Source organism: Eumetopias jubatus, unplaced genomic scaffold (genome assembly GCF_037043125.1).
Source record: "Eumetopias jubatus isolate StellerSeaLion01/CBP00866 unplaced genomic scaffold, mEumJub1_p1.0 scaffold_6, whole genome shotgun sequence".
Taxonomy (NCBI): domain Eukaryota; kingdom Metazoa; phylum Chordata; class Mammalia; order Carnivora; family Otariidae; genus Eumetopias; species Eumetopias jubatus.
This window is the reverse complement of record NW_028274812.1, coordinates 51,979,854-52,006,406: the sequence shown is the minus strand read 5'-3', so window position 1 is coordinate 52,006,406 and position 26,553 is coordinate 51,979,854. Positions and strand designations below refer to the sequence as shown.

Sequence of the window (26,553 nt, the reverse complement as noted above, 5' to 3'; positions counted from 1 at the left end):
ACGTACTCCCTGTAACAACCTTTGTGGTATCTCCCCTGTCCCCATGTTATGGATGAGGAAACAGAGGCTGAGAGTAGCTGAGTGACTGGCCTGAGACACAGGCACTCTGACTTCAGAGACCACCTATAACATTCAGCTCTATTGCCTGCCTTTTTCCAGGTAACCCTGAATTCATCAGAAAAAACTTAATCAGCTATCTCCCTACCCTTCCCTGCCAACACTCTGCTAATATCTCCTTCCTTACATGTAGCGCTTTATACATTTTGTAGGTACAGCTCCATGCTGACAGCCCACTGCATGAGAGCAGAAGCCTGCTATGTGGTCCATTCGGGCTAGCAAAATATATCTCTCCCTTTTCTGGTAACTTCTGGGTTTGGCTTTCTTTTCCCTAGGTCCGCAGTGTCCAATTCATGGAGTTCTCGGAAGTGGAGAAACCAGGATGACTACTACAGCATGGGTGCTGCTTCCATCTACACGCAGGACCAGCATGGAGTACATATCATATATGATGAAGCCTTGAGTGATCTGAAGGAGCTAGAGGCAGAACTGCTGCTTGTGGCCAGCCATTACATTGAGAAAGAAAAAGGTCAGAAGTCAGATTTTTTAAAACTCAGCGAGCCAAACAAACAATAAACACTAAGGGCTCCATTTAACACCTTCCACCTCAAAATAAAAATGCATATCCAAGAGTATGTGAAAATTCAGTAAGCACATACACCTCCCCAATATACACCTTCTTTAGAAAAGATACGGTTCTGTTTCCAGCTCAAGGCCCTCAAATCCCTCTTCTTGTTGGAAACTGTAACTATTCTTTCAAAGCTTGATTATAATTCTTACTGTTGCTTAGACTCTACTCGTTCCTCAGTGGCATTTCTGCACTACTCGCTGGGTGCAAGCGGTGTCATTCTGGGCCCTGAGGGAAGCAAAGTAAGCAAGTGATGTTTTTTTTCCCCTAAGTGACAAAAAAAAAGTGATTGACCTTGGGCAAACAGCATTTAGAAGCAGACACATCCCTGGAGTCCTGACAAAAAACCACCAGGATGCAAGAAGTTCTGGGTAGAAAAATGCCAGATAAGCACCAAAGGGAGAAATCATTACTCAGGGTAATCAAATAACCTATAATATGTATTCTCTACTTCCTTTTGGCACCACTCAAATGTATCCAATTTTAGAAATAGGTGAGGAAAGAGTAATCCTTTTGGAATAATGTGACAACACCAGCATTATATTTGGAAAGAGCTTAAAGTTTCTAGAGATATTACAACACCTAAAAGGAAATTTAGCAAGGGTTTGTGCTATTTTGTAATTATGTAGATGGTAATGAAGAGTCATTCATTTTCATATTGATATAAAATGCTGCTCAAAGAGTGTTTGACAATTAACCTTTCTGAGCCAGGCAGAATTAACTTAACATTGGCTTGAACTTCTTTTTGCCACAGGCCACTGGGTGTCTGAATCATGGGATGCGGTGATGGCATCCAACATTCTACAGCATTTAATTTCAACTTTTGGTTTTTATCTTTACTCGTTATTCTACATACTAATGCATCGTTTCTATTGATATTCATTTGTAATCCCACGCAACCATTTCAAGCTGCTAAGAATTTAATTTGATTGAAACAGTCAGTAATCATTAGCCACATGGCTTCCTTCAACTGAGCTAGGAAGTATGTAGTCATCCATTGTGAAATGATTTCCCAACGGCTGCTAGCGAAATTCCTGATCAAAGTCTTTCTCTTGTTCAGTACCATCATATATGTGATAATTCCTGAACTCAAAGTTCAGCCCCTGAAAATTTCCTACTTTTTTGATATTTTGTTCTGAAAATTAAAGGCAATAATCATGCTGATACTGAAACTTAACATTAATGTAGTGGGAAAATATTTTAGCAGGATAATAACAATGATTACCTTTGTTGATTTAAGTTAATAATTAACATAATTAAGGAATCTCTTAGAAACTTCTCTAAAGAGATTTTACTTGGCTAGCATCACTTGAAATAGCAGGTTAAACTGGGTTTGTTGGTAAACCACCGAGGACCTGTTTTTAGAGAAGGAGAAATGTATGTTTTGCCTTTAAATTATAGGTCTGAGGACGTTTTAGTGAAGATTTCGTATTAACTGAGTTTTGGTTACATTTCTAAAATTGGTCTTTAAAACTAAAATTAAAGAGTAAAAACAAAAACCACTAGTGACTTCGAAGTCAACAAGTACGTCCCAGTCTTTGCCAATGGCTCTCCAGCTGATTCTTAGGAATCCCTGTGACTGAATCAGTGTTTCCATTCTTGAGATGGAGCTGACAGTTGAAGGGCCGCTTTTCTAATAAGAATAGCTTCGTGGAAAGGCCTGTCTCTGGTCATTCTCATCCCCTTCTCTCCCAGGTCACAAAGAGGGCAACGAGTCAAATACTGGCCAGGACTGGGGATGGGCCCATGCAAGTGTGGACAGATTTGCTGTGCTGTATGACATGTGGACTTGGGAAGCAGCCCTTCTAGAAAACAAGTGCCAGGTATTTTTCCCTAGAAAACAAAACATCTGCTAAACATTCTTACAAAACCCAGTATCGAAAAAACAAAAATGAAAAAACTCAGTGGGTCTTTTAGGGGTCTATTAGGCTCCTAATAAAGTAAATAATTATTTTATTTAAATTGTCTCAGCTAGTTGTAAGGATGTGAATAATACATTTTATTTTCTTTACTGTGGTTCCTTTTAATAAAAAATAAAATGGGAAGGATACCTCTTTATCTTACAGGCATAATTTGTTAGAGGGCTGTATAATTTTGGTTTTTATGTATGTGTTTAGTGAGAGTGGGTGATGGTTCCATTCACATTCATTGTCCTGTCAGGGACAAACCTCACTCTGTGGAACACAAACTGACCTTATTAGAGTCTTTAGAAATACATCACACGTGGGGCAAGCAGTTGGGCAAGGTGTGTGCTCAGTGCAGCAAGTTCTGAGGGTAAGTTTAAAGCAATGAAACAGAAGTTTGCTAAATTCATCATCATATCATCAATGGCTTATATCCTAGTAATAAATGAAACGCTGCTCTTCACTTGTGTCCTCGGCATGGATTATGAGCCCCTCTGATGATCACCAAATGTTAGTAGTTTATTCATCAAACATTAAGTATTTACTCTGCACCAGGTACTATTCCAGACATTAGGAACCTATGGATAAATAGAAGATAATCTGTCTTCAAGGAATTTCTAGTCTATAGACGTTGATCCAATCTCTTACGTAAAAATTACAACCCAGTAACTAACAGCTTACAGCTGAGGCACATGCCAGATCCCCGGAGACCGCAGTGGAGGGAGGGATTTGCCCTGTGGGGGGCCATCGGAGTAAAGGCAATGTTGGCAAATCTCCTCAGAGGAGTAGATATTTAATCCTGTTCCTAAGAGATGAGGAAGATGTTGTCGGTCAGAGAAGGAAAAAGTTCTTAAGTGGAGGAAACTGCATGAGCGATGTCAGGGAGGTATAAAATGGGGATGGTGAGTTTGGGGAAGAAGAAGGCTAGTATGACTAGGCGCTAAAGGCGTGAGGAGAAACGAGCTGACTATGTGTTTGAGTGCAGCTGTGAAAGACCTTGCTACATGCTACATTTACAGTATATTTTATAAGCAAAGAAGAGCCACTGGTGAGTTTCAGGAAGGGAGAAATACCATCATGGCTCTGTTTTCAACAGCTGCTCGGGTATTAGTGTGGAGAATGGATTGGATAGGGCTCCTGCAGAGAACAAGTGCCCTTATTGCAACAGTGACCTGCAGAGGTAGGAGGGGACCTACACCAAGGACGGAAGAGTGAGAATAGGAGGGAGGGGCAGACTCGAGAAGTCTTTGCAGAGTGGACATGGCAGGATTTGAAGACTGAATGGTGGGGTGAGAGAGTAAGGAATTAAAAATGACTTTCTCAGGGTCAGGGAGGAGGCTACTAACTGAAATGGAATGCAGGAGGAGGGGCACTTTAGAGGGGAAGATAGTGCTGAGTCTGTGGCAACAGGCATGTGAGGAGAGCTTGCTAAAACAGGTGTGAATGTTTTGTGGGAGCTGGAGGTTTGAAGGTCAGGAGCAGGTATGAGCTGAGGTATGAGAGTGAACATTGAACCACAGTAATGAATCAAATGACTAGGAAAAGCCAGAGATGTCTGAGATGCAGCCCTGGGTAACACTTAAATTGTAGGGGAAGGTCATAGAACAAGAATCCACGAGAGGAGTAAGAGGAAGCCAAAGAAACTGGAGAAAAAGGGAAAGAATAGTGTGATGAAAGCCACTAGGGGGGAAAAAAACATTTTAATTAGGAGAGGATAGTTACTAGTGTGGAGTGCAGCGAAACATCAAGAAAGATGACGCCTAAACACCAGGCAGTGGGGTCAGTCACCAGGGTCATTGCCAGCTTTGTAGGACTCTCAGAAGAGGTATGGGGGTGGAAGCCAGCTTACAGTGCACTATGATGTGGTCAGAAGATGGGGAAGTGGAAATGTTTTCTTTGAACTGTTTTTCTAGTAGATTAGATGGTTTACCATTTCATCGACTTTCTGGTCTATCACTCATAGAGATGTAGGTCACCCAATTTTTGAAAACACCTGGCTGGGCTTAAAGGGTGGGAGCCTTGGGCTTTGAATACGGTTCCTCTTTTCAAGGGGAACTGGCCTTTACAGAGTTTGCATCTGCAACCTTGATCTGCCAATTAGAAACTTACTTTGATCAACTAAATGAGAGATCTAGACTCTGAGTGTAATAGTTGAAAAGGCTACATTAAAGGTAAATAAGACAGAATCCCTAAACTCAACAAGTTTATTGGTCCAGACATGAGTTTTAAACCGCCCCCCTTTTCTGGACTCTCTCTCCCCGCCTTCCCTTTCAGGGCTCCTAGGCCTCCTGTGGAGGCCCCGGACAGGACAATGGCAATAGAAGACTAGAAGGGCAAAGAGGACTGAAAAACAAATCGATTTCTCTACCCTTTGGCCCACGCTTCATTCTGTGCTAAGCTACCAGGGCTGTCCACTAGTTTCTTCTACAGCAAATGAAATTATTTTAACTTAAAAAGAAAAAAATCAGTGGGGCGCCTGGGTGGCTCAGTCATCAAGCGTCTGCCTTCGGCTCGGGTCATGACCCCAGGATCCTGGGATCGAGCCCCACATCGGGCTCCCTGCTCAGCGGGAAGCCTGCTTCTCCCTCTCCCACTCCCCCTGCTTGTGTTCCTGCTCTCGCTATCTCTCTCTGTGAAATAAATATATAAAATCTTTAAAAAAAAATGACAAATAAATAAAATTAAAAAGTTAAAAAGATAAATTGGCGGGCGCCTGGGTGGCTCAGTCGGTCGAGTGGCTGCCTTCGGCTCGGGTCATGATCCCAGGGTCCTGGGATCGAGTCCCGCATCGGGCTCCCTGCTCCGCGGGAAGCCTGCTTCTCCCTCTCCCACTCCCCCTGCTTGTGTTCCCGCTCTCGCTGTGTCTCTCTCTGTCAAATAAATAAATAAAATCTTAAAAAAAAAAAAATCATTGAAAATGTCTCCCTCCTTTCTCACCCTGACAATAAGTTCACTATAGAAACTGAGCTATCCGTGCCAAAACTGTAAAATGTGGCCTTCTAAATCAGAAATTCTGTCAAAAGAGCCTATTTTTAATGGATAAACCATATTTTTATCTAGAGTACAATTGATTTCTCCCAGTACTGATTCTACTGCCAAGTTTGGTCAGCTGTTTTTGATTGTTAAATATATTGGAATCACTAGAGTTAAGAATTGCTCAAACACACTGGGTTGTCTTAAATCCTTAAAGTAACCATATTATGTATAAATGTTCATAAAACTAGAGCTGATGTGAATTTAGGTGGATTAAGGAACTCTTAGAGAAGCCAGGCATCAGCTGTACAGGCCGCTAAGTGACACGTGCCCCAAATGCTAATTCTGTCTACAGCCACCAGAGGACACATTTTTGGGGTAGTTTGAATTAGTGTTTGGAGCACTAAAAAAAAAAAAAAAAAAAAAAAAATCTATGACAAATTGTGCCTAGCATTGATTTTCTGTTTTGCACTTTCATTTGACCTAAAATGCTATTTTTTTAAGTTTCTTCAGTTTCAGAAATATAAAAAGTTTGAGGTAAAAATAATACAAACACAGTCAGGTTTGAGATTATTCATTTTAGCTTTTTTTTTTCTATTTTCTCCAATATTTGAGACCTCCCGTCGGTGGGTACCACGTATTATTTTGCCTGAGAGTTGGCCCTTGACACACACAGGTGACATTTGACAGGCTAGGGAGATTTCTTAGACAAATACCAGCCCAGAGTTTAAATGGAAATGGGCCGGTTAGCAAACAGATTGTAAATAGAACCTGTAAGGCATGATCTTTCGATCATGGTCTTACCCATGTTGGGAAAGAATTAATAATAAAATTATGCAAGGGCCCATCTGAGAGCATCTCGAGGTTGAGGCCAATGCTTGAGAAAGCCTTCTCAATGTAAAAAGAGAGCCACTTTTTACCTTTTCAAAAGCTAGGGCTGCCAAGTAAAATATGACAATATCTGGGACATAATTATACTAAACAAGTTGTTTGTTGTTTATCAGAAATTCAAATGTAACTAGATGACCTGTATGTTTTTTGTTAAATTGGGCAATCCTATGAACAACACAAGTGAGCTTGGCATTTTAGTGCCAACCTCTGCAACCTGGTATCAGCAGATTGAAATCACTGGCAAGAACCCTCCCCCATGAACTTCTGCCAAATAGCCAAACAATAGGACTCTCTGTACAAAAAAAACAGGTCAAGGCATACAAATACTATACACCGGCTCCTGGGATTGCCTTGGCCCAGTCAAAAATGTTCAAGTTAGTCCAGAATGATGTAGGGAGGTGATTGTTACTTTCCTAAACACCCCCCCACACACACACTATTGAGTGACACCTGTCTTACCCATCACCCTTCATTTCTGCTTTGTCTTCTACTATTTAATAACTGAATGCTATTCTAGAGTAGAGCTCAGCGGAGGGAACAGGTAATTTAGACCACCCTGCCTGCTTCATTTTCCCTGGGACTCACTTAAAGGCCTGGCAATCTCCACCTTCCTTCATTTCACATTCTGAGATATGTGAGTTTCTAACCTGCAGAGCGAGTTGTATGTTCTGAGCTTTTAGCCTCATTTAGTGTTTTCCTTTTTGTGCTAAGGTTGACTTAAGGTCCCTTAGACCAATGTTTCCCAAAAGGTATCCTGCAAAACCTGATGCTAAATAAAGTGCCCCAGTCTCCTTGTGCTTTAGCATTGAAGGCCAGATACTGGACATCTGTTAATAAGGCAGCATTTGATTCCTGGTCTGCTATTGATTCTCGAGTGTTTACCTCTTTTGGGGGCCTTGGAAGCCATGAATGGCAAGATTGGAGACACTCCTGGCTTTTCCTCCCACATGGGTCCTTTATTCCCCTTTGCCTCCTGCACTGTTGCCATGTGTATTCAAGTGGTGCTTGCGCCTTCTCAGTTCTTTCTGGTTTTCCATTCTTAGCTCTGGACTCCACACAAAGAGAGGGGCTTTTTATCTCCTTTTAGGAAATTTCTTAGTTTGTTAAGACGAGGGCTGACTTCCTGGCCTCAAGCCACTGGAAAGACCAACACCCAAGGAAACAAGACACACTCTTTCTCTGATGCAAGTCAAAGTGTGCTAGACTGTCAGGTTGGTAGAAATTGCAACCTTAACAATTCACTCCTTGCTGCCAATTAAATGCACACACTGGGCAAGCCTATGTGACTTTGGTGATAAGGTTACAATGGGAGCTGACACCTTCTAGAAGAGTGAAGCCTCCATAAGAGGAGCTAGTGAAAGAAGACTGGGGAGGGACTTCTTGAGCTAAACCCTGGAGGGAGGATGTGTTGGATTAGATCAGCAGAGGAAAGGAATTTGTTCTGCTGTGAAATGAATGGAATAAAGCCTCAGTAGCTTCCAGTCGGAGCCAATTTATCTGTCAGGCAATGTGGACTCAGTGTTTAGGATCTAAGAGCTTTGCAGGTACCACTGAAAATGTTTGCAATTTGAGGAAAAACACATGCATTACTCTGAAATATGAAAAGAAAATACAAAATTGTTATCAATAAATACTTAATTACATGTCAGTAAAATGTAAAAACATTGTAACTGAGCACTTATAAACATCTCATTGCATTTGAAAATTTATAGCTCAGATCTCCTCACTTCATAAGAACCTCTGAGTATATACTGCCCAGAAATTAGAGCCAATCACTAATTCAATGTGTCGCTCGTAGCCAAATAACTTGAAAAGCAAAATTATGAATATCATTTAACATTTTTACAGGAAAGAATTTGATTGGGATGTGAGCATGTCTTAATGTATTTGATATAATGTGGGACAGGCCTGAACGGTAGTTACACTGTTCAGAACTGCTTGTCTTGCCCTTAGGTCCCTGTTTGGGATTCCAGCCCAGTGATCTCTGAAGAGCATTTTTCCGATTAGCACCATGACTAATTACACACAAACAGAATTTATACATAGAACATAAATTCTTAAGGTCACAAACAAATGTAAAAGCAAAATAAAGAGTATCTCTCTCTCTGAATTCCCGCACTGAGAACCCTCTTCAATGGTTACTGGGTTAGTGTCTGGGAGCTTTCTTTGGTTTTTAGAAAAGGTTTGTGATCTCCACTAGAAGAGAAACTCCCTCGATGCCTTGGAGAGTTCGGTACATGAAGCCCTTCCTAATAGAGTCCTGTCTGGGATAAATGCCTTTGTAGTTAGGGGACTTTCACCTCAGCCTTCCATTCTACCACTCCCTATCATTTCTAGGTGAAATTTGGGCAGACTATTAAAGAAAAGGGGTCAGAAATGGAGCTGAGGATAAGAAGAGGGGAGGAGGGTCGCCTGGGTGGCTCAGTCGGTTAAGTGTCTGCCTTTGGTTCAGGTCATGATCCTGGGGTCCTGGGATCGAGTCCCGCACCCACTGAGCAGGGAGCCCGCTTATCCCTCTCCTCTGCCTCTCCCCTGCCCCCAGCTTGTGTGCTCTCTCTCTCGCTCACTCACTCTCTCTCAAATAAATAAAAATATATATTTTTTAAGATTTTATTTATTTGACAGAGAGAGACACAGCGAGGGAGGGAACACAAGCAAGGAGTGGGAGAGGGAGAAGCAGGCTTCCCTCGGAGCAGGGAGCCCAACATGGGGCTCGATCCCAGGACCCTGGGATCATGATCTGAGCCGAAGGCAGACACTTAATGACTGAGCCACCCAGGTGCCCCAATAAAAATACCTTTTTAAAAAGAGGGAAGGAAGCCACCTGCCTACCCTTTCTCTTGCTCACTCTCTCTCCCAAATAAATAAAAATATTAAAAAAAAAAAAAAAGAGGGTAAGTAGCCACCTGCCTACGTTTGGTGATGGAGTAAAATGGGAGCGGGAGAATGAGTCTTTGGAGAACGGTGTTGCAGATAAATATATTTGATGAAGTGGCATTGCATGCACTGTCTCATTGGAGCTTATAACTATTAGATGTTATATTATTCATTATATAACCCCCCTTTTATTTGTGGAGAGCAGAGGAAGAGGGGACACAGGCAAAACTAGTGTTCCTTCCTTTGCCCTCCCTACCTCTGTGGGTTTACTAATGACCCTTGGGTTGCCCCGTGCTGTAGCTGCCCACACCAGGCTGGTATCCGGAGGGTCTGAGCCATCTCTCTCCTGCTGATGCTCCAAGGCTTTCCAAAGCATGGGGGATGGGAGGCTCACCTCTCTTTGCTGGAGCCTAGGGCTGCCTCTGCTGTTCCCTGACTATAAACCTTATCTGCAGCTTCTTGACTGTTACTTTGAAGCCTACCAGCACGTTCTGGACCCTGAGGAGAGGTTTGCCTTAGCACAAGTGATCACTGACATCATGCACAGGCGCCCAAGGTTTGATTTCAGCCACCCTTACTTCATTAAGGCCTACTGAGATGCATGCACCTGCCTCAGGCTTCACTTGCAGCTCGTGAGGGGCATCCTCAATCAGCACGTAAGTACATTTGGATTTTAAAATATTACATGCGAGAAGACGATGGAAAACCCAGGCCAGAACTGAAAAGTGTTTTCCTTTCGTTGCACACTCAGAATCCAGGTTTTCTAGGGCAGCATGTACAGCATATTTATTTGTAAGCTCATTTGCATCGTTGAATTCCAAGCATAACTATGGTCTTTAAATGAAGTTTCCAACCCTAATTACATTTAATGGTCCACAAAAAATAGAAAACTTATTTTCACTAGATGATCGAGTTTATTGGTATTGAAAGGAGGATGAAACATACCCCTTTACAAGCCATTAATGTAAAAAGTTATGTTTATTATTTTTTTGTGGCTATTTTTAGGACACTAAAGGAAAAAATTAAGTGTATGTCCTCTGGGGGAAAAGCCAGGGGCAGGAAGTAAGCAGGAGATAGACTGTTGCAGTGCATTTACCTTAGACCTGGTCAGAAGTTTTTCCTTGTAGTCCATTATTTGACAGAAAGAAGTTTTCCTGGGCCTCTTAAGGTTGTCTGAATTTGCTCGCCTTTGCTTTTATTGGCTGACCCTTGGCTCAGACTGAGAGACCAGTGTGTCTTCGTGTAAGTGGATCCTCAAAACCGTGTCTGGGTGAAAATTAGTCAAACAATGAAGGGGTGCAAAGGACTGCTGTTCTTCTCATACTAGGGCTCATAATTCACATCCATGGGCAAGTTTAACTTTTCTAATTTTAACTTTTATGCTACATTTTTAGATAGAGTGTCAGCAGGAGTATGTCCAGAGGCTTTGGCAGGAAGGCCTCCGGATGATAGCAGTAACTTTGGACTTCCCCTTAACATAATTTGCAAACAACTTGTTTCCATCAACAATAGCTGGTATGGTGGCATTGTCTTCAGACATTTTACATTTAATCTTTTAGATAAGTTAAGGGTATGGTGTTAAGTTTAAATACTCTTCTATAAAGTACCTCTCAAGTATTTGGGAAGGTGAGTGAAGTAGATATAAAAGCCCCAGAAGAGGGATTTTCTTGCATACTCAATATCCATTTGCTTTGTAAGTAATAAAGAATAGGAGGCTAGAATTAAAGTTATACCACAAGGTGTACAATCTGTATTCTCTTGAGAAGTTCTATAAAAAAAAAAAAGCATTTACTCTTAAAATGCCATCAGAGGGTTTAATCAGAGGTGCCACATAAGCCAATGTATATGACACTTGGATGGGCTTAAAAGTTTCTTAAGAAGGAATCTATATATTCTAGTAAGTGTCACCAAAGAGGTTTCTGCAGACTCACCTTGTGACCCCTACCCCTTTAAGGAGCAAATTAAATTTCCTGAGATCACTCAGAGAAGGTACATACTTTAAGTCACCCCTTTGACATGTAGTTTGAACCCCCATTCCTTCCCAGCCTTTAAGGGTAGTGAGGGAATGGGCAAGTGGGTGACAAGCCCCGGGCTTGTCTTCAAATGCGTAGAGAAATTGTCCAGCTCGTTTCAACATGTAACAAGTATCTGTTGAGCACCTACAGGTCCCAGGCACTGTGCTAGGAGGTGAGGACACAGTTGTGAACAACAGAGGCATGGCCCTGCACTCCCGTCAAGTGCACACTTTCAGTAGGACATTGTCACACTGGCGATGAAATCCTCTTGGGTACCAGCAGGATGCCGTGGGATTTCCTAGCTTACATTCTAACCTTATCCCTTGAGAAAGAGCTCTGGGAGTTCAGGCACAAGACAGCATGTTCTCCCCAGACCTTTTTCAGGACTGATTTCTTCACTGTAATAAGCTTGAGACATCAGCTGTGTGTGTGTGTGTGGCTGGCTATGTATGGCAAGACTCTACTGTTCAGGAAATGGTTTTTTGAAAGAACATGCTAGGATTATATGGACACCAAGACCTGTCAGAATAGTCTCAAAAGCAAATGTTATTTGCTTGATGAGATTCCTTTCTAACCTTAGAGTTGTATTTTTTAAGATTTAGAACAAAGAAGAATCCCCATTTGCCTAGGTTTAAGAAGTATTTATGCTCTTTAGTTCGATGTAGGTAGAAAAAGTCCCTTGACTTGTGCTGTATCCTCTCTTTTCAAAGGAATACCGACAGACTAGCATTTTCTCATTTCTGGTCTCATCGATTTGTAAAATAGAACATTCTTATGGCAACATGAATGATTCTAGCAGTTGTGTACAGAGTTTAAAATTTGTCTCTGTTTATTACTATTTTTGGGGAAAAGGATAAAGACTCAGGGAAAAAATAGAAACCAGTCATGGAAATTATTTGTTTAATATTTTTATTTTTAGTTATATTTTCAATTTTAAGTTATTTTGTTTTCAAATATTTGACTAAATGCCGATTATTGGAATGCTTACAGGTTTGCCATATACAGTTTAAGAATCAGATTGGACTTTTAGGAATAAACTCTTACAGCTTCCAATTTTAAAGGGGTTCATGTTAAAGCAAAGAGCATGTTATATAATCTGGTGGAGTCTGGATGGCCTCTTTGGCCCCTTTGAACTCCCAGTTTTTTATAATGCCTTGGATTATAGCAGCTGTTTTATTGGTCTTAAAAAATGAAAAATTCAAATATCTTTTGAAATAGATTAAGTTCTTCATTGTGTAAAATTGTCATTGATTAATCCTCTTTTTAAGCCCAGCCTTGGAAAACATTTATCTGCTGGAGTTCCACCCTTCCCTGGGTCTCGCATCACTCATCCCCCAATCCCTTGAGTACGTCCTCCGGGAGGCCCGCCACACCTGCAGACCCACATCCGTCAGCAGCCTCACCTTGCTGGAGAGACGTGTGCTGCACCTGGCTTTGGATATGTGGCTCACACCAGCCAGGCCCCAGTCCTGGTACAGCACTCAGCTCCAGAGAGATGTAGGTTCTCTGAAGAGGGTCGGGGAGGGGGCGTTCCTTGGCAAAGAGAACGTTTCCACCCAGATGTTACTACTTAGCTTTGTTTTTCTGTTTGGCTCTGTTCCTCCCCTGTTTGGCCAGAGACAGATCATAGTCTAGGCCTTGCCAACATTTTTATGTAATTCTTTTTTCACTTTTGGTTAAAGTTTCCTCTTTATCAGGATATTGCTACACTTAGAAGGGAGATGTACATATGTGGGAAATGTTTTTTTGGCTTATTTTACATATAAATATATATATATTATATATATATTTTAACGATATACATTTTTAATTAAAAGTTATATATTTTATTTCCACTGAGACTCTTCCTGAAATTCCCTCTTTTTGTCCTGAGCTGAGATCTGGTAGAGGAGAGAGAGGGCTAAGTGAGGAGTCAGGGACCTGGACTCAAGTTCAGCCCTGCCATTAATTTCCTGTGTGACTCTAACAAGTCTCTTAGCCTCTCTGAGCTTCCCTTTCCTATTTTCTAACATTATGTTTGTGTATTTGAGGGGAGGGGGGTGGAAGTGAGCTTGATGGTCCCTATCTTGTGAAGATAGAAATGAGGTAATATATGTGAAAACACTTTGAAAATTTGAAACTGCAGTTAGAAGAGTTTATAGGAAATTATTATTATTATTGGCCTCTAAAATACTTGGAAAATATCAGGGACTTCTACTTCTATTCTTTATTTTGGCTTAAAATATTTATAATAATGATAACAGCAAATACTATGTACCAGGCACTTTTGTGTGTATTAACTCACTTAACTCTCTCAACAATCCTATTAGGTAATTTTTATCCACTTGTTCCTCTCAGCTACTGTGACTATTCTTATCCCCCCTTTACAGCTGAGGAAACTGAGAGATAGCAAAATTTCACAGTTTATAAGCGGCAGAGCTAGGACCTGAACCCAGGAAATCTGGATCCAGAGGCTGTGCCACCGAGAGTGTTTTTCTTAATATGTGAACTTTCTTTTTTTTAGATTTTAAAAAGTGTTTTGTTTTCTTTCAGCTGTTTTCAGCTAAAGTAATGGGAGATCCCTTTCTCCTGGAAGAGATTGGTCTGCTCGCACTCAAGTCTGCAGCAGACAAAGGACAGAACCAAAGCCAAGAAGATTCTCCTGTGCTGCTCCCGGAGACATTTTCTAAACTTCTAGAACTTGTGACCCTCCGCCACCAGCTGATAGAAATGAGTCTGGAGAGTGTACACTTAGCTCGGTCAGTAGGGGGACTGAGAATCCAGATGGGGGAGAACAGACCACAGGTTTCCCTGTCTACAGGTCTTATTCCCTCTGTGCCCCAGGGCTGCCAGAGTGAGCTTTCTAACTGGCTGAAATGACCACCTTGCTCCCTTGTTCCTTCTCCACACAAGCCTCCCTACATGCCTCTCTGACCACTCAGCGAGGCTAGGCGCTCCTCTTGGCACCGGGGCTTCCTCTCCATTCAGTACATTACCTTTCAGTTAAATGCTTAATACTGGTTTATCAGTTTTCCTGCTGGTGTCAGCTCCCTGATTGCAAAAACACTGTCCATGTTGTTTCCCATGGTGTCCCATCACCTGGTATGAGGCCTGACCTACACGGTCACTCTGAATATTTACTGGATTTGCTCTTAACTACGATGAAGTTGAATAGCAGAACAGAAGCACTAGAGGACTAGAGAGAGGAGAGGGAGGAGTCAGTGACAGCCTCAGGCCTGACAGAGGTTTGGAAGGCTCAACAGGTAGGGAGAGACAGAGAGATTGAACAGTTAGGTTTTAGGTATGAGTGTGAGGTGATGGGAAGACATCCAAGTGGACATGTTCTAGAAGCAGGAAAGATGTGGAATTAAAGGGTCAGTTGCAAACATGTATGAGTTCTGAGTTCTGTTATGTTCTAGTCCTCATGAGAGGCCCTATAGACCTAAAGGGCCCAATCATCTACCACCAACCATTACCGAGAGCCTGCTATAGCCAGGGTCTGTCCTGGGGACTTGATGTGTATTCATTCATTTAATTTCCAGAATATCCTTAAGAGGATCCTTACTAATATTTTACCAGCAAAGAAGTAGAGGCTCAGAAGGTTAAGTAATTTGCCTAAAATCACATAACTAGAAAGTAGTAGAAGCAGAATTCAAACTGAGTTAAGATATTTATTAACTTCTGTGATACTACCTCCCCATAATTTTTGATCCTTGTTCTCAGGGAGCTCATTAAAAGTTAGTTGTACTACAGTTTGATTGATATTTTAGTCATACAACCAAAATACTATGGGAACTCAGAAAATGGAGCATTTCATTCTCTGTAAGTGGATCAGGGAAGCTTCATAAAAGAGGCACTGTTGAGGGATGACCTGTGTCCCCTGGCAGCTTTATATATTCAAGTCCTAATCCCCAGTGCCTCAGAATGTGACCCCATTTGAAGGTAGGGTCTTTACAGGAGAATGAAATGATTAGGGTGGGCCCTCATCCAATATGACTGGTATTCTTATAAGAGGAGGAAACTTGGACACAGATACACCAGAAGAAAGATGATGGGAAGACACAGGCAGAAGACGGCCATCTATAAGCCCAGGAGAGAGGCCTGGAACAGATCCTTCCCTCATGGTCCTCAGAAGGAACCAACCCTACCAACACCCTGATCCCAGACTTCTAGGCTCCAGAACTGTGAGACAAATTTCTGTTTATGGTACTTTGTTACAGGAGCCTAGCAAAATAATAGAGGTGCCATTTGAATTCAGCCTTAATGTACCAACTTCTCAAAATAGAGAAATGTGTTAGAGAATGTGGGTGTGGGGCCGGGGAAGACATTCTAGACTTTTAAGGCTGAAGTGCCAGAGGGGCATCTGAACGGAGCCTTGTTACAAGCCATGTTAATGTGGGAGCAGAGCTCAGATCTGGGACAAGACAGAGGTAGGGCCACAGGTTCTTACAATAGGGGGTGATCATTAGGGCTTGGGGTTGGAAGATAAACACCCCAAGGAGGGGACAGAGAAGATAAGAAGAGGACCAGGTTTGGAACCCCAGGAAATACTAGGATTTGAAAAATAAAGAGGAAGAGGAGCCAATGAAGACTGAGAGATAGTGGTCATGAGGCAGGGACATGGAGATCCTGGATCCAAGAGAACAAAGATGTTCCTCAAAGAGAGGACAAGGCCAGCTGCAAAGAGCTCTAAGAGAAAATAGCCTTGTATTGAAAGCAGTATTGGTGACCCCATGAGCACTCTGAGGACAAAAGCCAACTTGCAGGAAATGAGAGTGGTGGAAGTGCCCAAGCACATCTCCGACTTTAACTTCTATATTTAACTGTCTGTCATAGTGTAGAGTGGATGCAAGATCTTTGTAACTCATTCGCTCTATACTGGACTTGGCTTACTCTTGTTTTGACTTTTGCTTTTGTGCTTATTCAGATTTTTTGGGTTTTCTTACCACTTACTTTTCTTTTAGTGGAAAATAATAGTAAATGCTCTTGGTTCTTTATCCACCCCCCCCCCCTTCTAGTCTCTATAAGGAATTGGCATGGGAGATGGGTTTTGAAGAGTTCCATTTGTATCTGAGACCTGTTCACTTTGAATTTGCACCACTCAAAGAAAAAGTGGACCATCCACCTCCTGTCTTTATTACCTCTCTGCTGAAGGACAGTGATCAAGTGGACAGGTGAGCCTTGAAAAGTTCAAAGTAAAAATAATGTAGTGGTAGAACGAACAGCGAGTGAAAAATAATTTCTATCACCACTGGACACACAAATACAATTTTATATCTAAATTCCCTCTCTTTTATTCTAACTGCCATGATGCCATTTCTTTTTTTCTTTTTCTTTTTCTTTCTTTCTTTTTTTCTTTACTAAGAGGGGGGCAGAGATCTCTTTAAATTTTTTATTGTTATGTTAATCACCATACATTACATCATTAGTTTTGGATGTAGTGTTCCATGATTCATTGTTTTTGCATAACACCCAGTGCTCCACGCAGAACGTGCCCTCTTTAATACCCATCACCAGGCTAACCCATCCCCCCACCCCCCTCCCCTCTAGAACCCTCAGTTTGTTTTTCAGAGTCCATCAGAGCAGGGGGAGAAATCTCAATGAAGGGTGATAATTGAATTTAAAAACACTGATTAATGGAACAATTGGATCAGAGAGCTCAAGTGAGATAGGATCACAGGCTCAGCCACTACCCAGGTTGACCGTGTTGTTTCTGGGTAGAAAGGGGTATGAGGGTTTGTCTCATGGGGCAAGAACCATGGATCAGAAGTTCAGATCACTTCTCCCACTTCCCCTGAGACCAGGAAGAAGTCAGTCAAATTTTTTGAGCAGCTGTTTCCTTGAAACTCTAATATAATGTACAAATCTAACGTGTATGGCAGTATCTCAGTCAGACTCTTTTGTTGGCCTGCAGCAGAAGCGGACTTAAAGCAGTGAAATTTCTTCATGCCCCATAGGTTCAGCCCATTGCTGGAAAGAAAACACTCTTACTAGTAACAGATCATGAGTCTGCTTAGTCGGGGAAAGGAATCTTTTTCCTTTGTGCAGAGTCAGCCTTTGATGTGTGCTGAGGAGAAACTTCTGTCTCCCTCTTCTTTCCTTCTCTTCTAGTCTGCCCTTCCTCCGAGGGTCAGAGCTCTGTCCCTGGAGATTCCTGGTACTGGCCCCAGCCCAAGGAAAGCAAAGATGACTCCAAGGAGGAAAAATCCCCTTTGTTTTGCTAGTGTGGATCAGTGCTCAAAATGTAACTCTGATGTGTTAAAATGTTAAAGGACTCCTCTCTTCTCCAAAGAGACCATGGGCTAAAATGGAGAAAGTTAGGATGATAGAATATGGTATCCCAGAATTTCTCAACCTTGGCATTATTGAAATTTGGGGCTGGATAACCCTTTCTTCTAGGGGGCTGTCCTGTGCAGCAGAGGTTGTTTATCAGCATCCCCGACCACTACCTCCCAGATGCCAGTAATAGGCCTTCTCCTCCCCGATTATAACAATCACAAATGTCTCCAGACATTGCCAAATGTCCCCCGGAGGCAAAATATTTCCTGCTCTGTCCTGTCACACTAACTAAGCCAAAAAGAGAATTTAGCATAAGGATATAGAGATGTCTCACAGAAACTGAAGGCAGGAAATATGATTGGGCCTCAGATGAGGCTAGTTAGGTCTCCAACCTGGAGCCAAGCTATGCTCTGGCTCTTCAAGGCCTCCTGCTGGAGCTGGCATTCTGCACTGATGTAAAATAGGGCATATTTTTGTTCAACTGGAATCAACCAATCAGCACAAAGTGCCCAAATGATCTGTGACCTGGTCAAGCTGTGATTGATTCTCCCAACAATGATCCAACAATCCTGTAAGATCTGGGGAGCCTTCTGAATTACCAGGGGAAGGTTTATGCATCCAAGGATCTTGTCTCTTGAGTTTGCATTTATTTTACGTATGTTAATTCCTTAAAATTGCCACTTTGGAGTGCTGTTATAACAACAACATATATCAAACCTGAGCATAGTGGCTTACATTTTAAAAAGCACATTCATGCATATTATCCCATTTAATATTTGCCTTAACCCTATGACATAGGTGATATCTCCCATTTACAGATGAAGAAACCAAGATCCATAGATATTAAATTACTTGACAGAGTCTCATAAGTATGGACAAAGGACTATATCCCAAGGCATAAACATGGTTGCAAAGAACATTTAAATAATTATTGGGGCAATGGAAGAGAGAAAGAACTGGACAGCTTTTAGGGAGTGGATAAAAGGGTTTGAGTCAGTGAAGAGCCTGAGGACACGAGGTCAAAGGTACAAAGAGAAACAGGATAAAACAGTGGAATGGTGATCAAGAGAAAAGAATTTGGAGTCAGTGGTCACCACAAGGAAACTGCAAGGAGATCAAGTCCAATAAGGATTGAAAAGACCCCAGAGCCCTTCAGTCTTTGGGCAGAAATATCAAGTCTTGTGTAACATCTGCACTTGGTATTATTGCTGATGTCTCAGAGCTGATCACATATGGTTTGGTCCCATGAGAATGGGCATCTCTTGACTAACGGCATGGTACAACAGAACAATGTCATGTTTCTTCTTGCAGATATTCTCCTACTACTCTTGTCTTAGCCATCTCTGAGGTGGATGATAACCAGGTTGGCAAGTTTAGCTTTTATACAAAAGAAGCCATCCTTAAGGTAAGTTATTTTTTTAAAAAAACTAAAGTAAAATTAAGCAATTTGCTCATGTATTTCTTTACAAATCATCATATTTAATTCATACATTTGGCTCCCATGTAGAAAAAAAGCTTCCAACTTCATAAATAATGATGATAGGCTTGTCTTATTTGTTGTGCATATTGGTCTGGTTTGAAACATAGAGACTGCAACACCCTTGCAATAACTTCTGTTAGGTTTTAAAAGGAAGCACTTGTAGTGAACCATCTTTGTACCAAGTTTTTAAAACATGCACCTATTATTGGAGCTTTTATCTGATCTTCTTAAACTTGGTACTGTTATTTTCCCTTTCCACTCAGATGAATCTCTTTGCTTCTGTGTGTGTATGTATAGGTTTGTATTTGTGTATTTTTTATTTTTTAATTAATTAATTTTTTTAAAGATTTTATTTACTTGAGAGAGAGTCAGAGAAAGCATGAGCAGGGGGAGGGACAGAGGGAGGGGGACAAGCAGACTCCCTGCTGAGTGTGGAGCCCACTTCAGGACTCAATCCCAGGACCCTGAGATCATGACCTGAGCTGAAGTCCGGCGCTTAAATGACTGAGTCACCAAGGCGCCCCTGTGTGTTTATTTTTTTAAACATTAATCTAATCTTGGCAGTTTTAAAAGGCTGCCACTGAGCACGTTTGCTAGTTCATCAGAGCCAGCTCATCCTTTTCTGACCAGAAACCTGTTGGTGTCCAGCTACAGAGCAAATCAGGCCTGGAGGGTGCCTTCCGGGACGAAATGGTGCTTAGAGACCAGATTCAGTCCTATGGCTGAGGAGCAAGGATCTCAGCTCATCCTGCAGTTTGATTCATATGTTTACATGTTAAATAAGTGGTGATCTGAAATCCTCAACTTCATCTCTTAATTTATGGCAGAAATTCCTAATATCTTTCACATTTTCTTCCTTTAGCTCTTATTCCATTCAGGAGTGGAAAATATGCAAGTGACCTTTGCATGCCAAGCGGCTCAGAAAAATGCCTTGATGGTGACTGTCCAACAGGCATCCTTCTATCACACGCCCTGGTGGGGCTGTCCTGCTGATGTGAAGGTCAGCCTATAAGATAGAGAAACCTGAGCCATGTTACCACTAGGACAGCTGATGCCAGGCTACCCATACCGCCCCTTCTTCCCTTTAGCCTGCCCCCTCTCTCCTCCCTTCTTTCCTTCCTCCCCTTCTCCCCTTCCTTCCTTCTCTTTCTTCCTTCTTTCCCTTCTCTTCTATCATTTTATCTCCCCTCCTTCCCTCCTTTCCTAATGTGAAGTCAACACATGACTAAATCCTTACTGGGTCTCTTAATTTTTAGTGATTTGTTAACAATTTTTTCTTTGTATGTAACTATAATATTGGCTAGCTAGAATCAGCCAGCAGAAAATATCATGTTCTTCTACCTCTACCCTTTGTAGATAAATAATTTTATTGTTTTCTGTTTTATTCTTCCTCCATTTCTTTTTGCAAAAGTAAACGGAGACATCTGTCCCTTCTTTTTTCTGCAAAAGTTTACACATAACGTATAACACTTTCCCCCTCAGATTTCTTTGGTTGTTATTGAGATATAATTCACATAACATAAAATTTACCCCTTTAAAGTATATAATTCACAAGATCTTGTAACCATCACCACTATCTAATTCCAGATCATTTTCATCACTTTCAAAGGAAATCTTATACCCATTAGTGGTCACTCCCCATTCCACCCCCTTCCCTCAGCCCCTAACAAACAGTAATCTACTTTCTGGCTCTATAGATTTGCCTATTCTGGACATTTCACATAAATGGGATCATTCAACAAATGGCCTTTTGTATCTGGATTTTTTCACTTAGCATGTTTTCAAGTTTCGTCCATGTTGTAGCATGTATCAGTACTTCATTCCTTTTTATTGGTGAGTAATATTTCATTATATAGATAGACCACATTTTGTTTATCCATTCATCAGCTGACAGTTATTGGGTTGTTTTACGTTTTGGCTATTATGAATAATGCTGCTATGAACATTCATGTGCAGGTTTTTGCAAGGACATATGTTTGTTTGTTTTTTTTAAAGATTTTATTTTTTGACAGAGAGAGAGCGAGAGAGGAAACACAAGCAGGGGGAGTGGGAGAGGGAGAAGCAGGCTCCCTGCCGAGCAGGGAGCCCAGTGCGGGGCTCAATCCCAGGACCATGGGATCATGACCTGAGCCGAAGGCAGGTGCTTGACGACTGAGCCACCCAGGCGCCCAAGGACATATGTTTTGAGTTTTGCTAACCCTTGTTAATGTCTCTTTTTTATTTTAGCCCTCCTATTAGGAGTAAAACGGTATCTTATTGTGGTTTTGATTTGCATCCTCTAATTATTAATGACATTGAACATCTTTTCATGTGTTTATTGGCCATTTATATGTCTTCATTAGAGAAATTTCTATTCAAATTCTTTGCCCTTTATATAAAATAAAATTTGTCATTTCATTATTTAGTTATGAGTTATTTATGTATTCTGAATACAAGTATCAGTATATGTATAATTATCAAGTATGTGATTTGCAAATATTTTCTCCCATTCTGAGGGTCATCTTCTCACTTTCTTAAAGGTATCCTTTGGCCAGAAGGTTTTCATTTTGTTGAGGCCAATTCATCTAGTCTTTCTTTTGTCATTAATTCTTTTGGTGTCATATTTAAGAAATCATTGCTGAATCCAAAGTCACAAAGATCTACTCCTCTGTTTTCTTCTGAGAGTTTTGTTTTATCACTTGCATTTAGGTCTATGTCCATTTATGGTTAATTTTTGTGTGTAGTATGAAGAAAGGGTCTAACCCCATTCTTTGGCATGTGGTGTGCTGTCCCAGCACCATTTGTTGAAAAAAATCCATCTATCCCCATTGAATTGTCTTGACACGTTTGTCAAAAATCAATTGACCATGAATGTAAGAGTGTATTTCCTGACCCTGAATTCTATTCCATTGTTCTATATGTCTGTTATTTTTATGTTAATACCCCTGCTGTTTTGATTACTGTAGACTTGTGTTAAGTTTTGAAATTAAGAAGTACGAGTTCTCCAACTTTGTTCTTCTTTTTCAAGATTGCTTTAGCTATTTTGAGTCCCTTGCATTTTCGTATGAATTTTAGGATCAGCTTGTCAATTTCTGTACACACACACACACACACACAAAACAACATTTGAGATTTTGACAGGGATTGCATTGAATCTATAGATCAGTTTGGATACTATTGCCATCTTAATTCTTCTGATCCATGAACATGGATGTCTTTCTATTTATGTCTTTAATTTCTTTTAACAAACAGTATTTTGTAGTCTTCAGTGCACAAGTTCTGTACTTCTTTTGTTAAATTAATTCCAAAATATTTTATTCTTTTTATTATGTTATTATAAATGGAATTGTTTTCTTAATTTCATTTTCAAAATGTTTATTGCTAATGTATAGAAATACAATTGATTTTTATATATTTATCTTGTATCCTGCCACCTTACTAGTTTATTAGTTTTAATAGTTTGCTTGTATGTATGTATTCCTTGGGATTTTTTTTTTTTAAGATTTTATTTATTTGAGAAAGAGAGCACAGTCAGTGGGGGGAGGGACAGAGGGAGAGGTAGAAGCAGACTCCCCACTAAGCAGGGAGACTGACACAGGGCTCAGTCCCAGGACCCTGAGATCATGACCTGAGCTGAAGGCAGATGCTTAACCGACTGAGCCACCCAGGCATTCCTCCTTAGGACTTTTTATACACAAGATCATGTCATCTGCAAATAGAAATACTTTCACTTCTTCCTTTCTAAGCTAGATGCCTTTTCTTTCATTTTCTTGCCTAATTGCCCTAACTAGACCTTCCAGTACAAGGCTGAATAGAAATGGCAAGAGTGGGTATTATTATCTTATTCCTGATCTTAGGGAGAAAGCTTTCAATCTTTTACCACTAATTATGATGTTAATTATGGGTTTTTCATAGATGCCTTTTATAGGTTGAGGACATTTCTCTCTATTCCTAGTTTGTTGAATGATTTTATCATGAAAGGGGTTTGGATTTTATTTACATATACTCTTTTGGACTTTGTTTTTTCACTTAACAATATATCCTGAAAATCACTCCACATCAGTTCATAGAGATTTTCCCCCCACTTTTTTTAAACAACAGTATAGTTCTCATGTGTATGTATGTTCACCAGTAAAATTAAACATGGTTTTAGGAAATCAACTTTCCAGGTGGCCTTTTAACACTAAGTCTTATAGATTCTATACAGCTCTCCATATGTACCCCTTATCATATTTCTCAACCTCTATTTATCTATTTCTACTCTTCATGTTAATAGGAGAATCCAAATTTATGAGTATGGCAAGAATACTCATTCCTCGCTTCTACTGCCAAATAGTAATTCCCATAGAAATTAAATACTGAAGTAGAAAATAAGGATAGAGTGAGTTATATTGATTTTTTAAAATCTCAACCCCCCAAACCTTAATTTTTTTAAATCTCAACCCCCCAAACCCCCCAAACCTTAATTACCTCCTATAAGTTAGGCTCATCAGATAATACTGAGGCACAATTCATGCTCCTGAGGAACTTACAGACCAGGGTATATAAGGGGGACAGGCTCACAAGTGGTTTAAGCACAAGGCATAAAAGAAGTTTAACAAGCTATAGAAGGAATTTAAAGAAAAGAAAGGTCACATCTGGGAAACTAGGAAGGGCAGCACAGAGAGGGGGCATTTGGGAAAACCTGAAGGATGAGCTTTTTGACAGGAAGAAAGAAGAGCTTTCAGATAACTCAGGCTTGGGAACAAGAAAGGGCAGATGGGTACTAGATAAAAATGAGGAGTCCAGCTTGACCACCACTGGTGATTTTCATACATAGTTGACATAAGGAATTCTTTATTCAAGTACTTTAATCTTATAAAGAATACTAATATATAAAACAGATATAAGTGGGGCTATTCTTGTTAAAATGGAGAGTGAGAGGATTGAGTCCCTAAGATCCATTCAAAAAGCAAATGTTGAAAGTCGCTGGATTGGAGCACAGGGCAGGAATAGGAAGACATTAGGGTTACATATATTTACATATATGTAATATATATGTATTATGTACATATATTTACATGTATATGAATGAATATGTAAATATATAGTAATATATGAATATCTAGTAATGTGTGTGAATATATAGAAATAATGTGTGAATGTGTGTGTGTTTATATGCTCTCCTACAAGGGTGGGACAAGATAAGGACTGATGGTATAATAAGGAGGAATAAATGATAGAGACAATGAAAGGGAACAAGAGGAAATGAGGGAAGGGAGGAGGGACGGAAAGAGATGAGAGACAGGGAGAGAACAAAATTGTGCACTGCTATCAAACCAAAAGAGAGGAATGTTTCAGGAAGAAACGAGTCACCAAAGAAGATGTACAGATGGTAAATAAGCACATAAAAAGGTGTTTAACACCTTTATAGTTATTAGAGTTGTTAGGGAATGCAAATTAAAACCCCAGTGAGAAACTACTGCATACCCATTAAAATTTAAAGGACTGGTTAAAATTTAAAAGACTGACCATTTTGAGTGTTGGCAGGGATGTGGAAGATCTGGAACTCTCATATACTGCTGAAGGGAATGCAAAATGGTCAATCACTCTGGAAGACATTTTGACAGTTTCTTAAAAAGTTAAACATACACTTACCAGGATTCCGCTCCTAGGTATTTATCCAAGAGAAATGAAAACACATGTTCATACAGAAACATACACAGATGTTTATAGCAGCTTTATTTAAAATAGCCAAGACCTGGAAAGAACCCAAATGTCCCTCACCAAGGGAACAGATAAACAAATTGTGATATATCCATATAATGGAATACTACTCAGCAATACAAACAAATGAATTATTGAGATACACAACAATATGGATGAAGCCATACAAAAAAGAGTACATACTGCATGACTCCATTTATATAAAATTCTAGGAAATGCATTCTAATCTATAGTCAGAGAAAGCAGAGAACAGTGGGTTGCTTGAGAAAGGGGGCTGGATGGATGGGATGGTCATTCTGATTGCAGTGATGATTTCATAGTTGTATACATATGCCGAAACTTATCTAATTGTACACTTTAAATATGTGTTGTTTATTAAATGTCAGTTATATCTCAGTAAAGCTATTGTTTTTAAAAGAAGAGGAAAGAGGAATAAGAAGTTGAAAGCTGATAGAGTTAAATGTAGAGGGAAGAACCAGAAGAGCAGGGATTAGAATGAGGCCATTTGACATTCTCAAAAGCTCATTGCTGACTGAGGCAGCAGTTCTAATGGGGTTGAAAGCAACACTTGCTTGAAAGCAGGGCTGTCAGAGTGAAGGAGTGAGAGGGTGATAGAAGGATAGAAGCAGTGTGCATTTATTGTTCCTGTATCAGTCCATCTAGGCTGCCACAACATAATACCATAGGAAGTTTTGCTTCCACATTCTCTCACTCCTCCGCCCTTTATCATTACCTGTTCATGGCAGCATATATAGCCTACCTCCATTGGTTAGGCTGAACCACAGTGGGTACCCTGCCTCAGTTTCTCAGACCTTGCAGCCATGAAGTCCATCAGCAGTGTTTCTTGAGAGGCCACTCTATTCAGAGCACACCAACTAGCTATCTTGTAGAATGGAGAATTTTTTTTCAGGGCAATTTAGGCAACTGCACTTTATTCTAGAAATAGTTACACTTACTGCCTCACCCCCATATTGTGCAAAATCTCTCTTCCCTTCCCTCTTGTACTCTGTCCTCTCCTCCCCTCTGTTACCCTTCTCCTCTCTCTCTTCCACTCCAACCCATCTGGACCCCACATACTCGGGCATTTTACGTGTATTTGCGGTCAGTTGCGACTGTGAGATCATTTTGCGGCCAGTACTACAGGACTTACAAATCCAACAAATTTAATTCACTTTGGTTTAAAACATTTTAGGAAATAACTTCAGATCTGAGAAATCATGATGGAATAGGTCCAGCCAGAAGAAGAAATTCCAGAATTGGGAATGGCATAGAGAACTTACTGTTAGCCCCAACTCCAAAAGTGCCAGACACCCTTACTCATCCTTCAGAAAGACTCCAGCCTACTAAAAGGTACTACCCTAGGGGTTTGTTTAAAATAACAAAGGTGTCTGCTTTTAAGTCAATTAATAACATAGACTGTGGGATTGAAGGATGTCTAAATTCCCAAAGTGACCAGCATGTGTTTAATTTTTAAGACCTTGTATGAAGACAGACAGAACACAAGGAAGAAGAATATGGGCCTCTCCAAATTTTCCATGTTTATCTTAGACTGAAAAGCATGGAACTGCCCCTCACTACTCTAACAAGGGTTTTACCAATGCTTAGAATAATAAGGTGCTGCATTATCAGAGAGCTAGAGCCTCTACAGAGAGATGGCTATAAATCAGGAATGTCCTATAATGTTCTGATCTCTCTACCATGACAGAGAAAGGGAGATATTTGTATTCTATAATAAATATTCTGAGTATTTCCAATGATAGTTTAATTTAATTCTGGCAAATTTAA

The 26,553-nt window shown here is 40.6% G+C and overlaps 1 protein-coding gene across 1 annotated transcript in view; it reads left to right on the top strand.

Moving 5' to 3' along the window:
• The window catches only part of LOC114209955 (uncharacterized), a 134,401-nt gene that overhangs the window by 31,144 nt on the left and 76,704 nt on the right, over window positions 1-26,553 (top strand). The window contains 12 exon segments of the mRNA XM_088024267.1: window positions 393-431; window positions 433-586; window positions 2,381-2,508; window positions 9,786-9,986; window positions 10,725-10,767; window positions 10,770-10,845; window positions 12,614-12,842; window positions 13,878-14,083; window positions 16,343-16,498; window positions 18,915-19,008; window positions 19,946-20,083; window positions 25,961-26,118. Coding sequence (XP_087880393.1) covers window positions 393-431; window positions 433-586; window positions 2,381-2,508; window positions 9,786-9,986; window positions 10,725-10,767; window positions 10,770-10,845; window positions 12,614-12,842; window positions 13,878-14,083; window positions 16,343-16,498; window positions 18,915-19,008; window positions 19,946-20,083; window positions 25,961-26,118 — 1,622 coding nt within the window.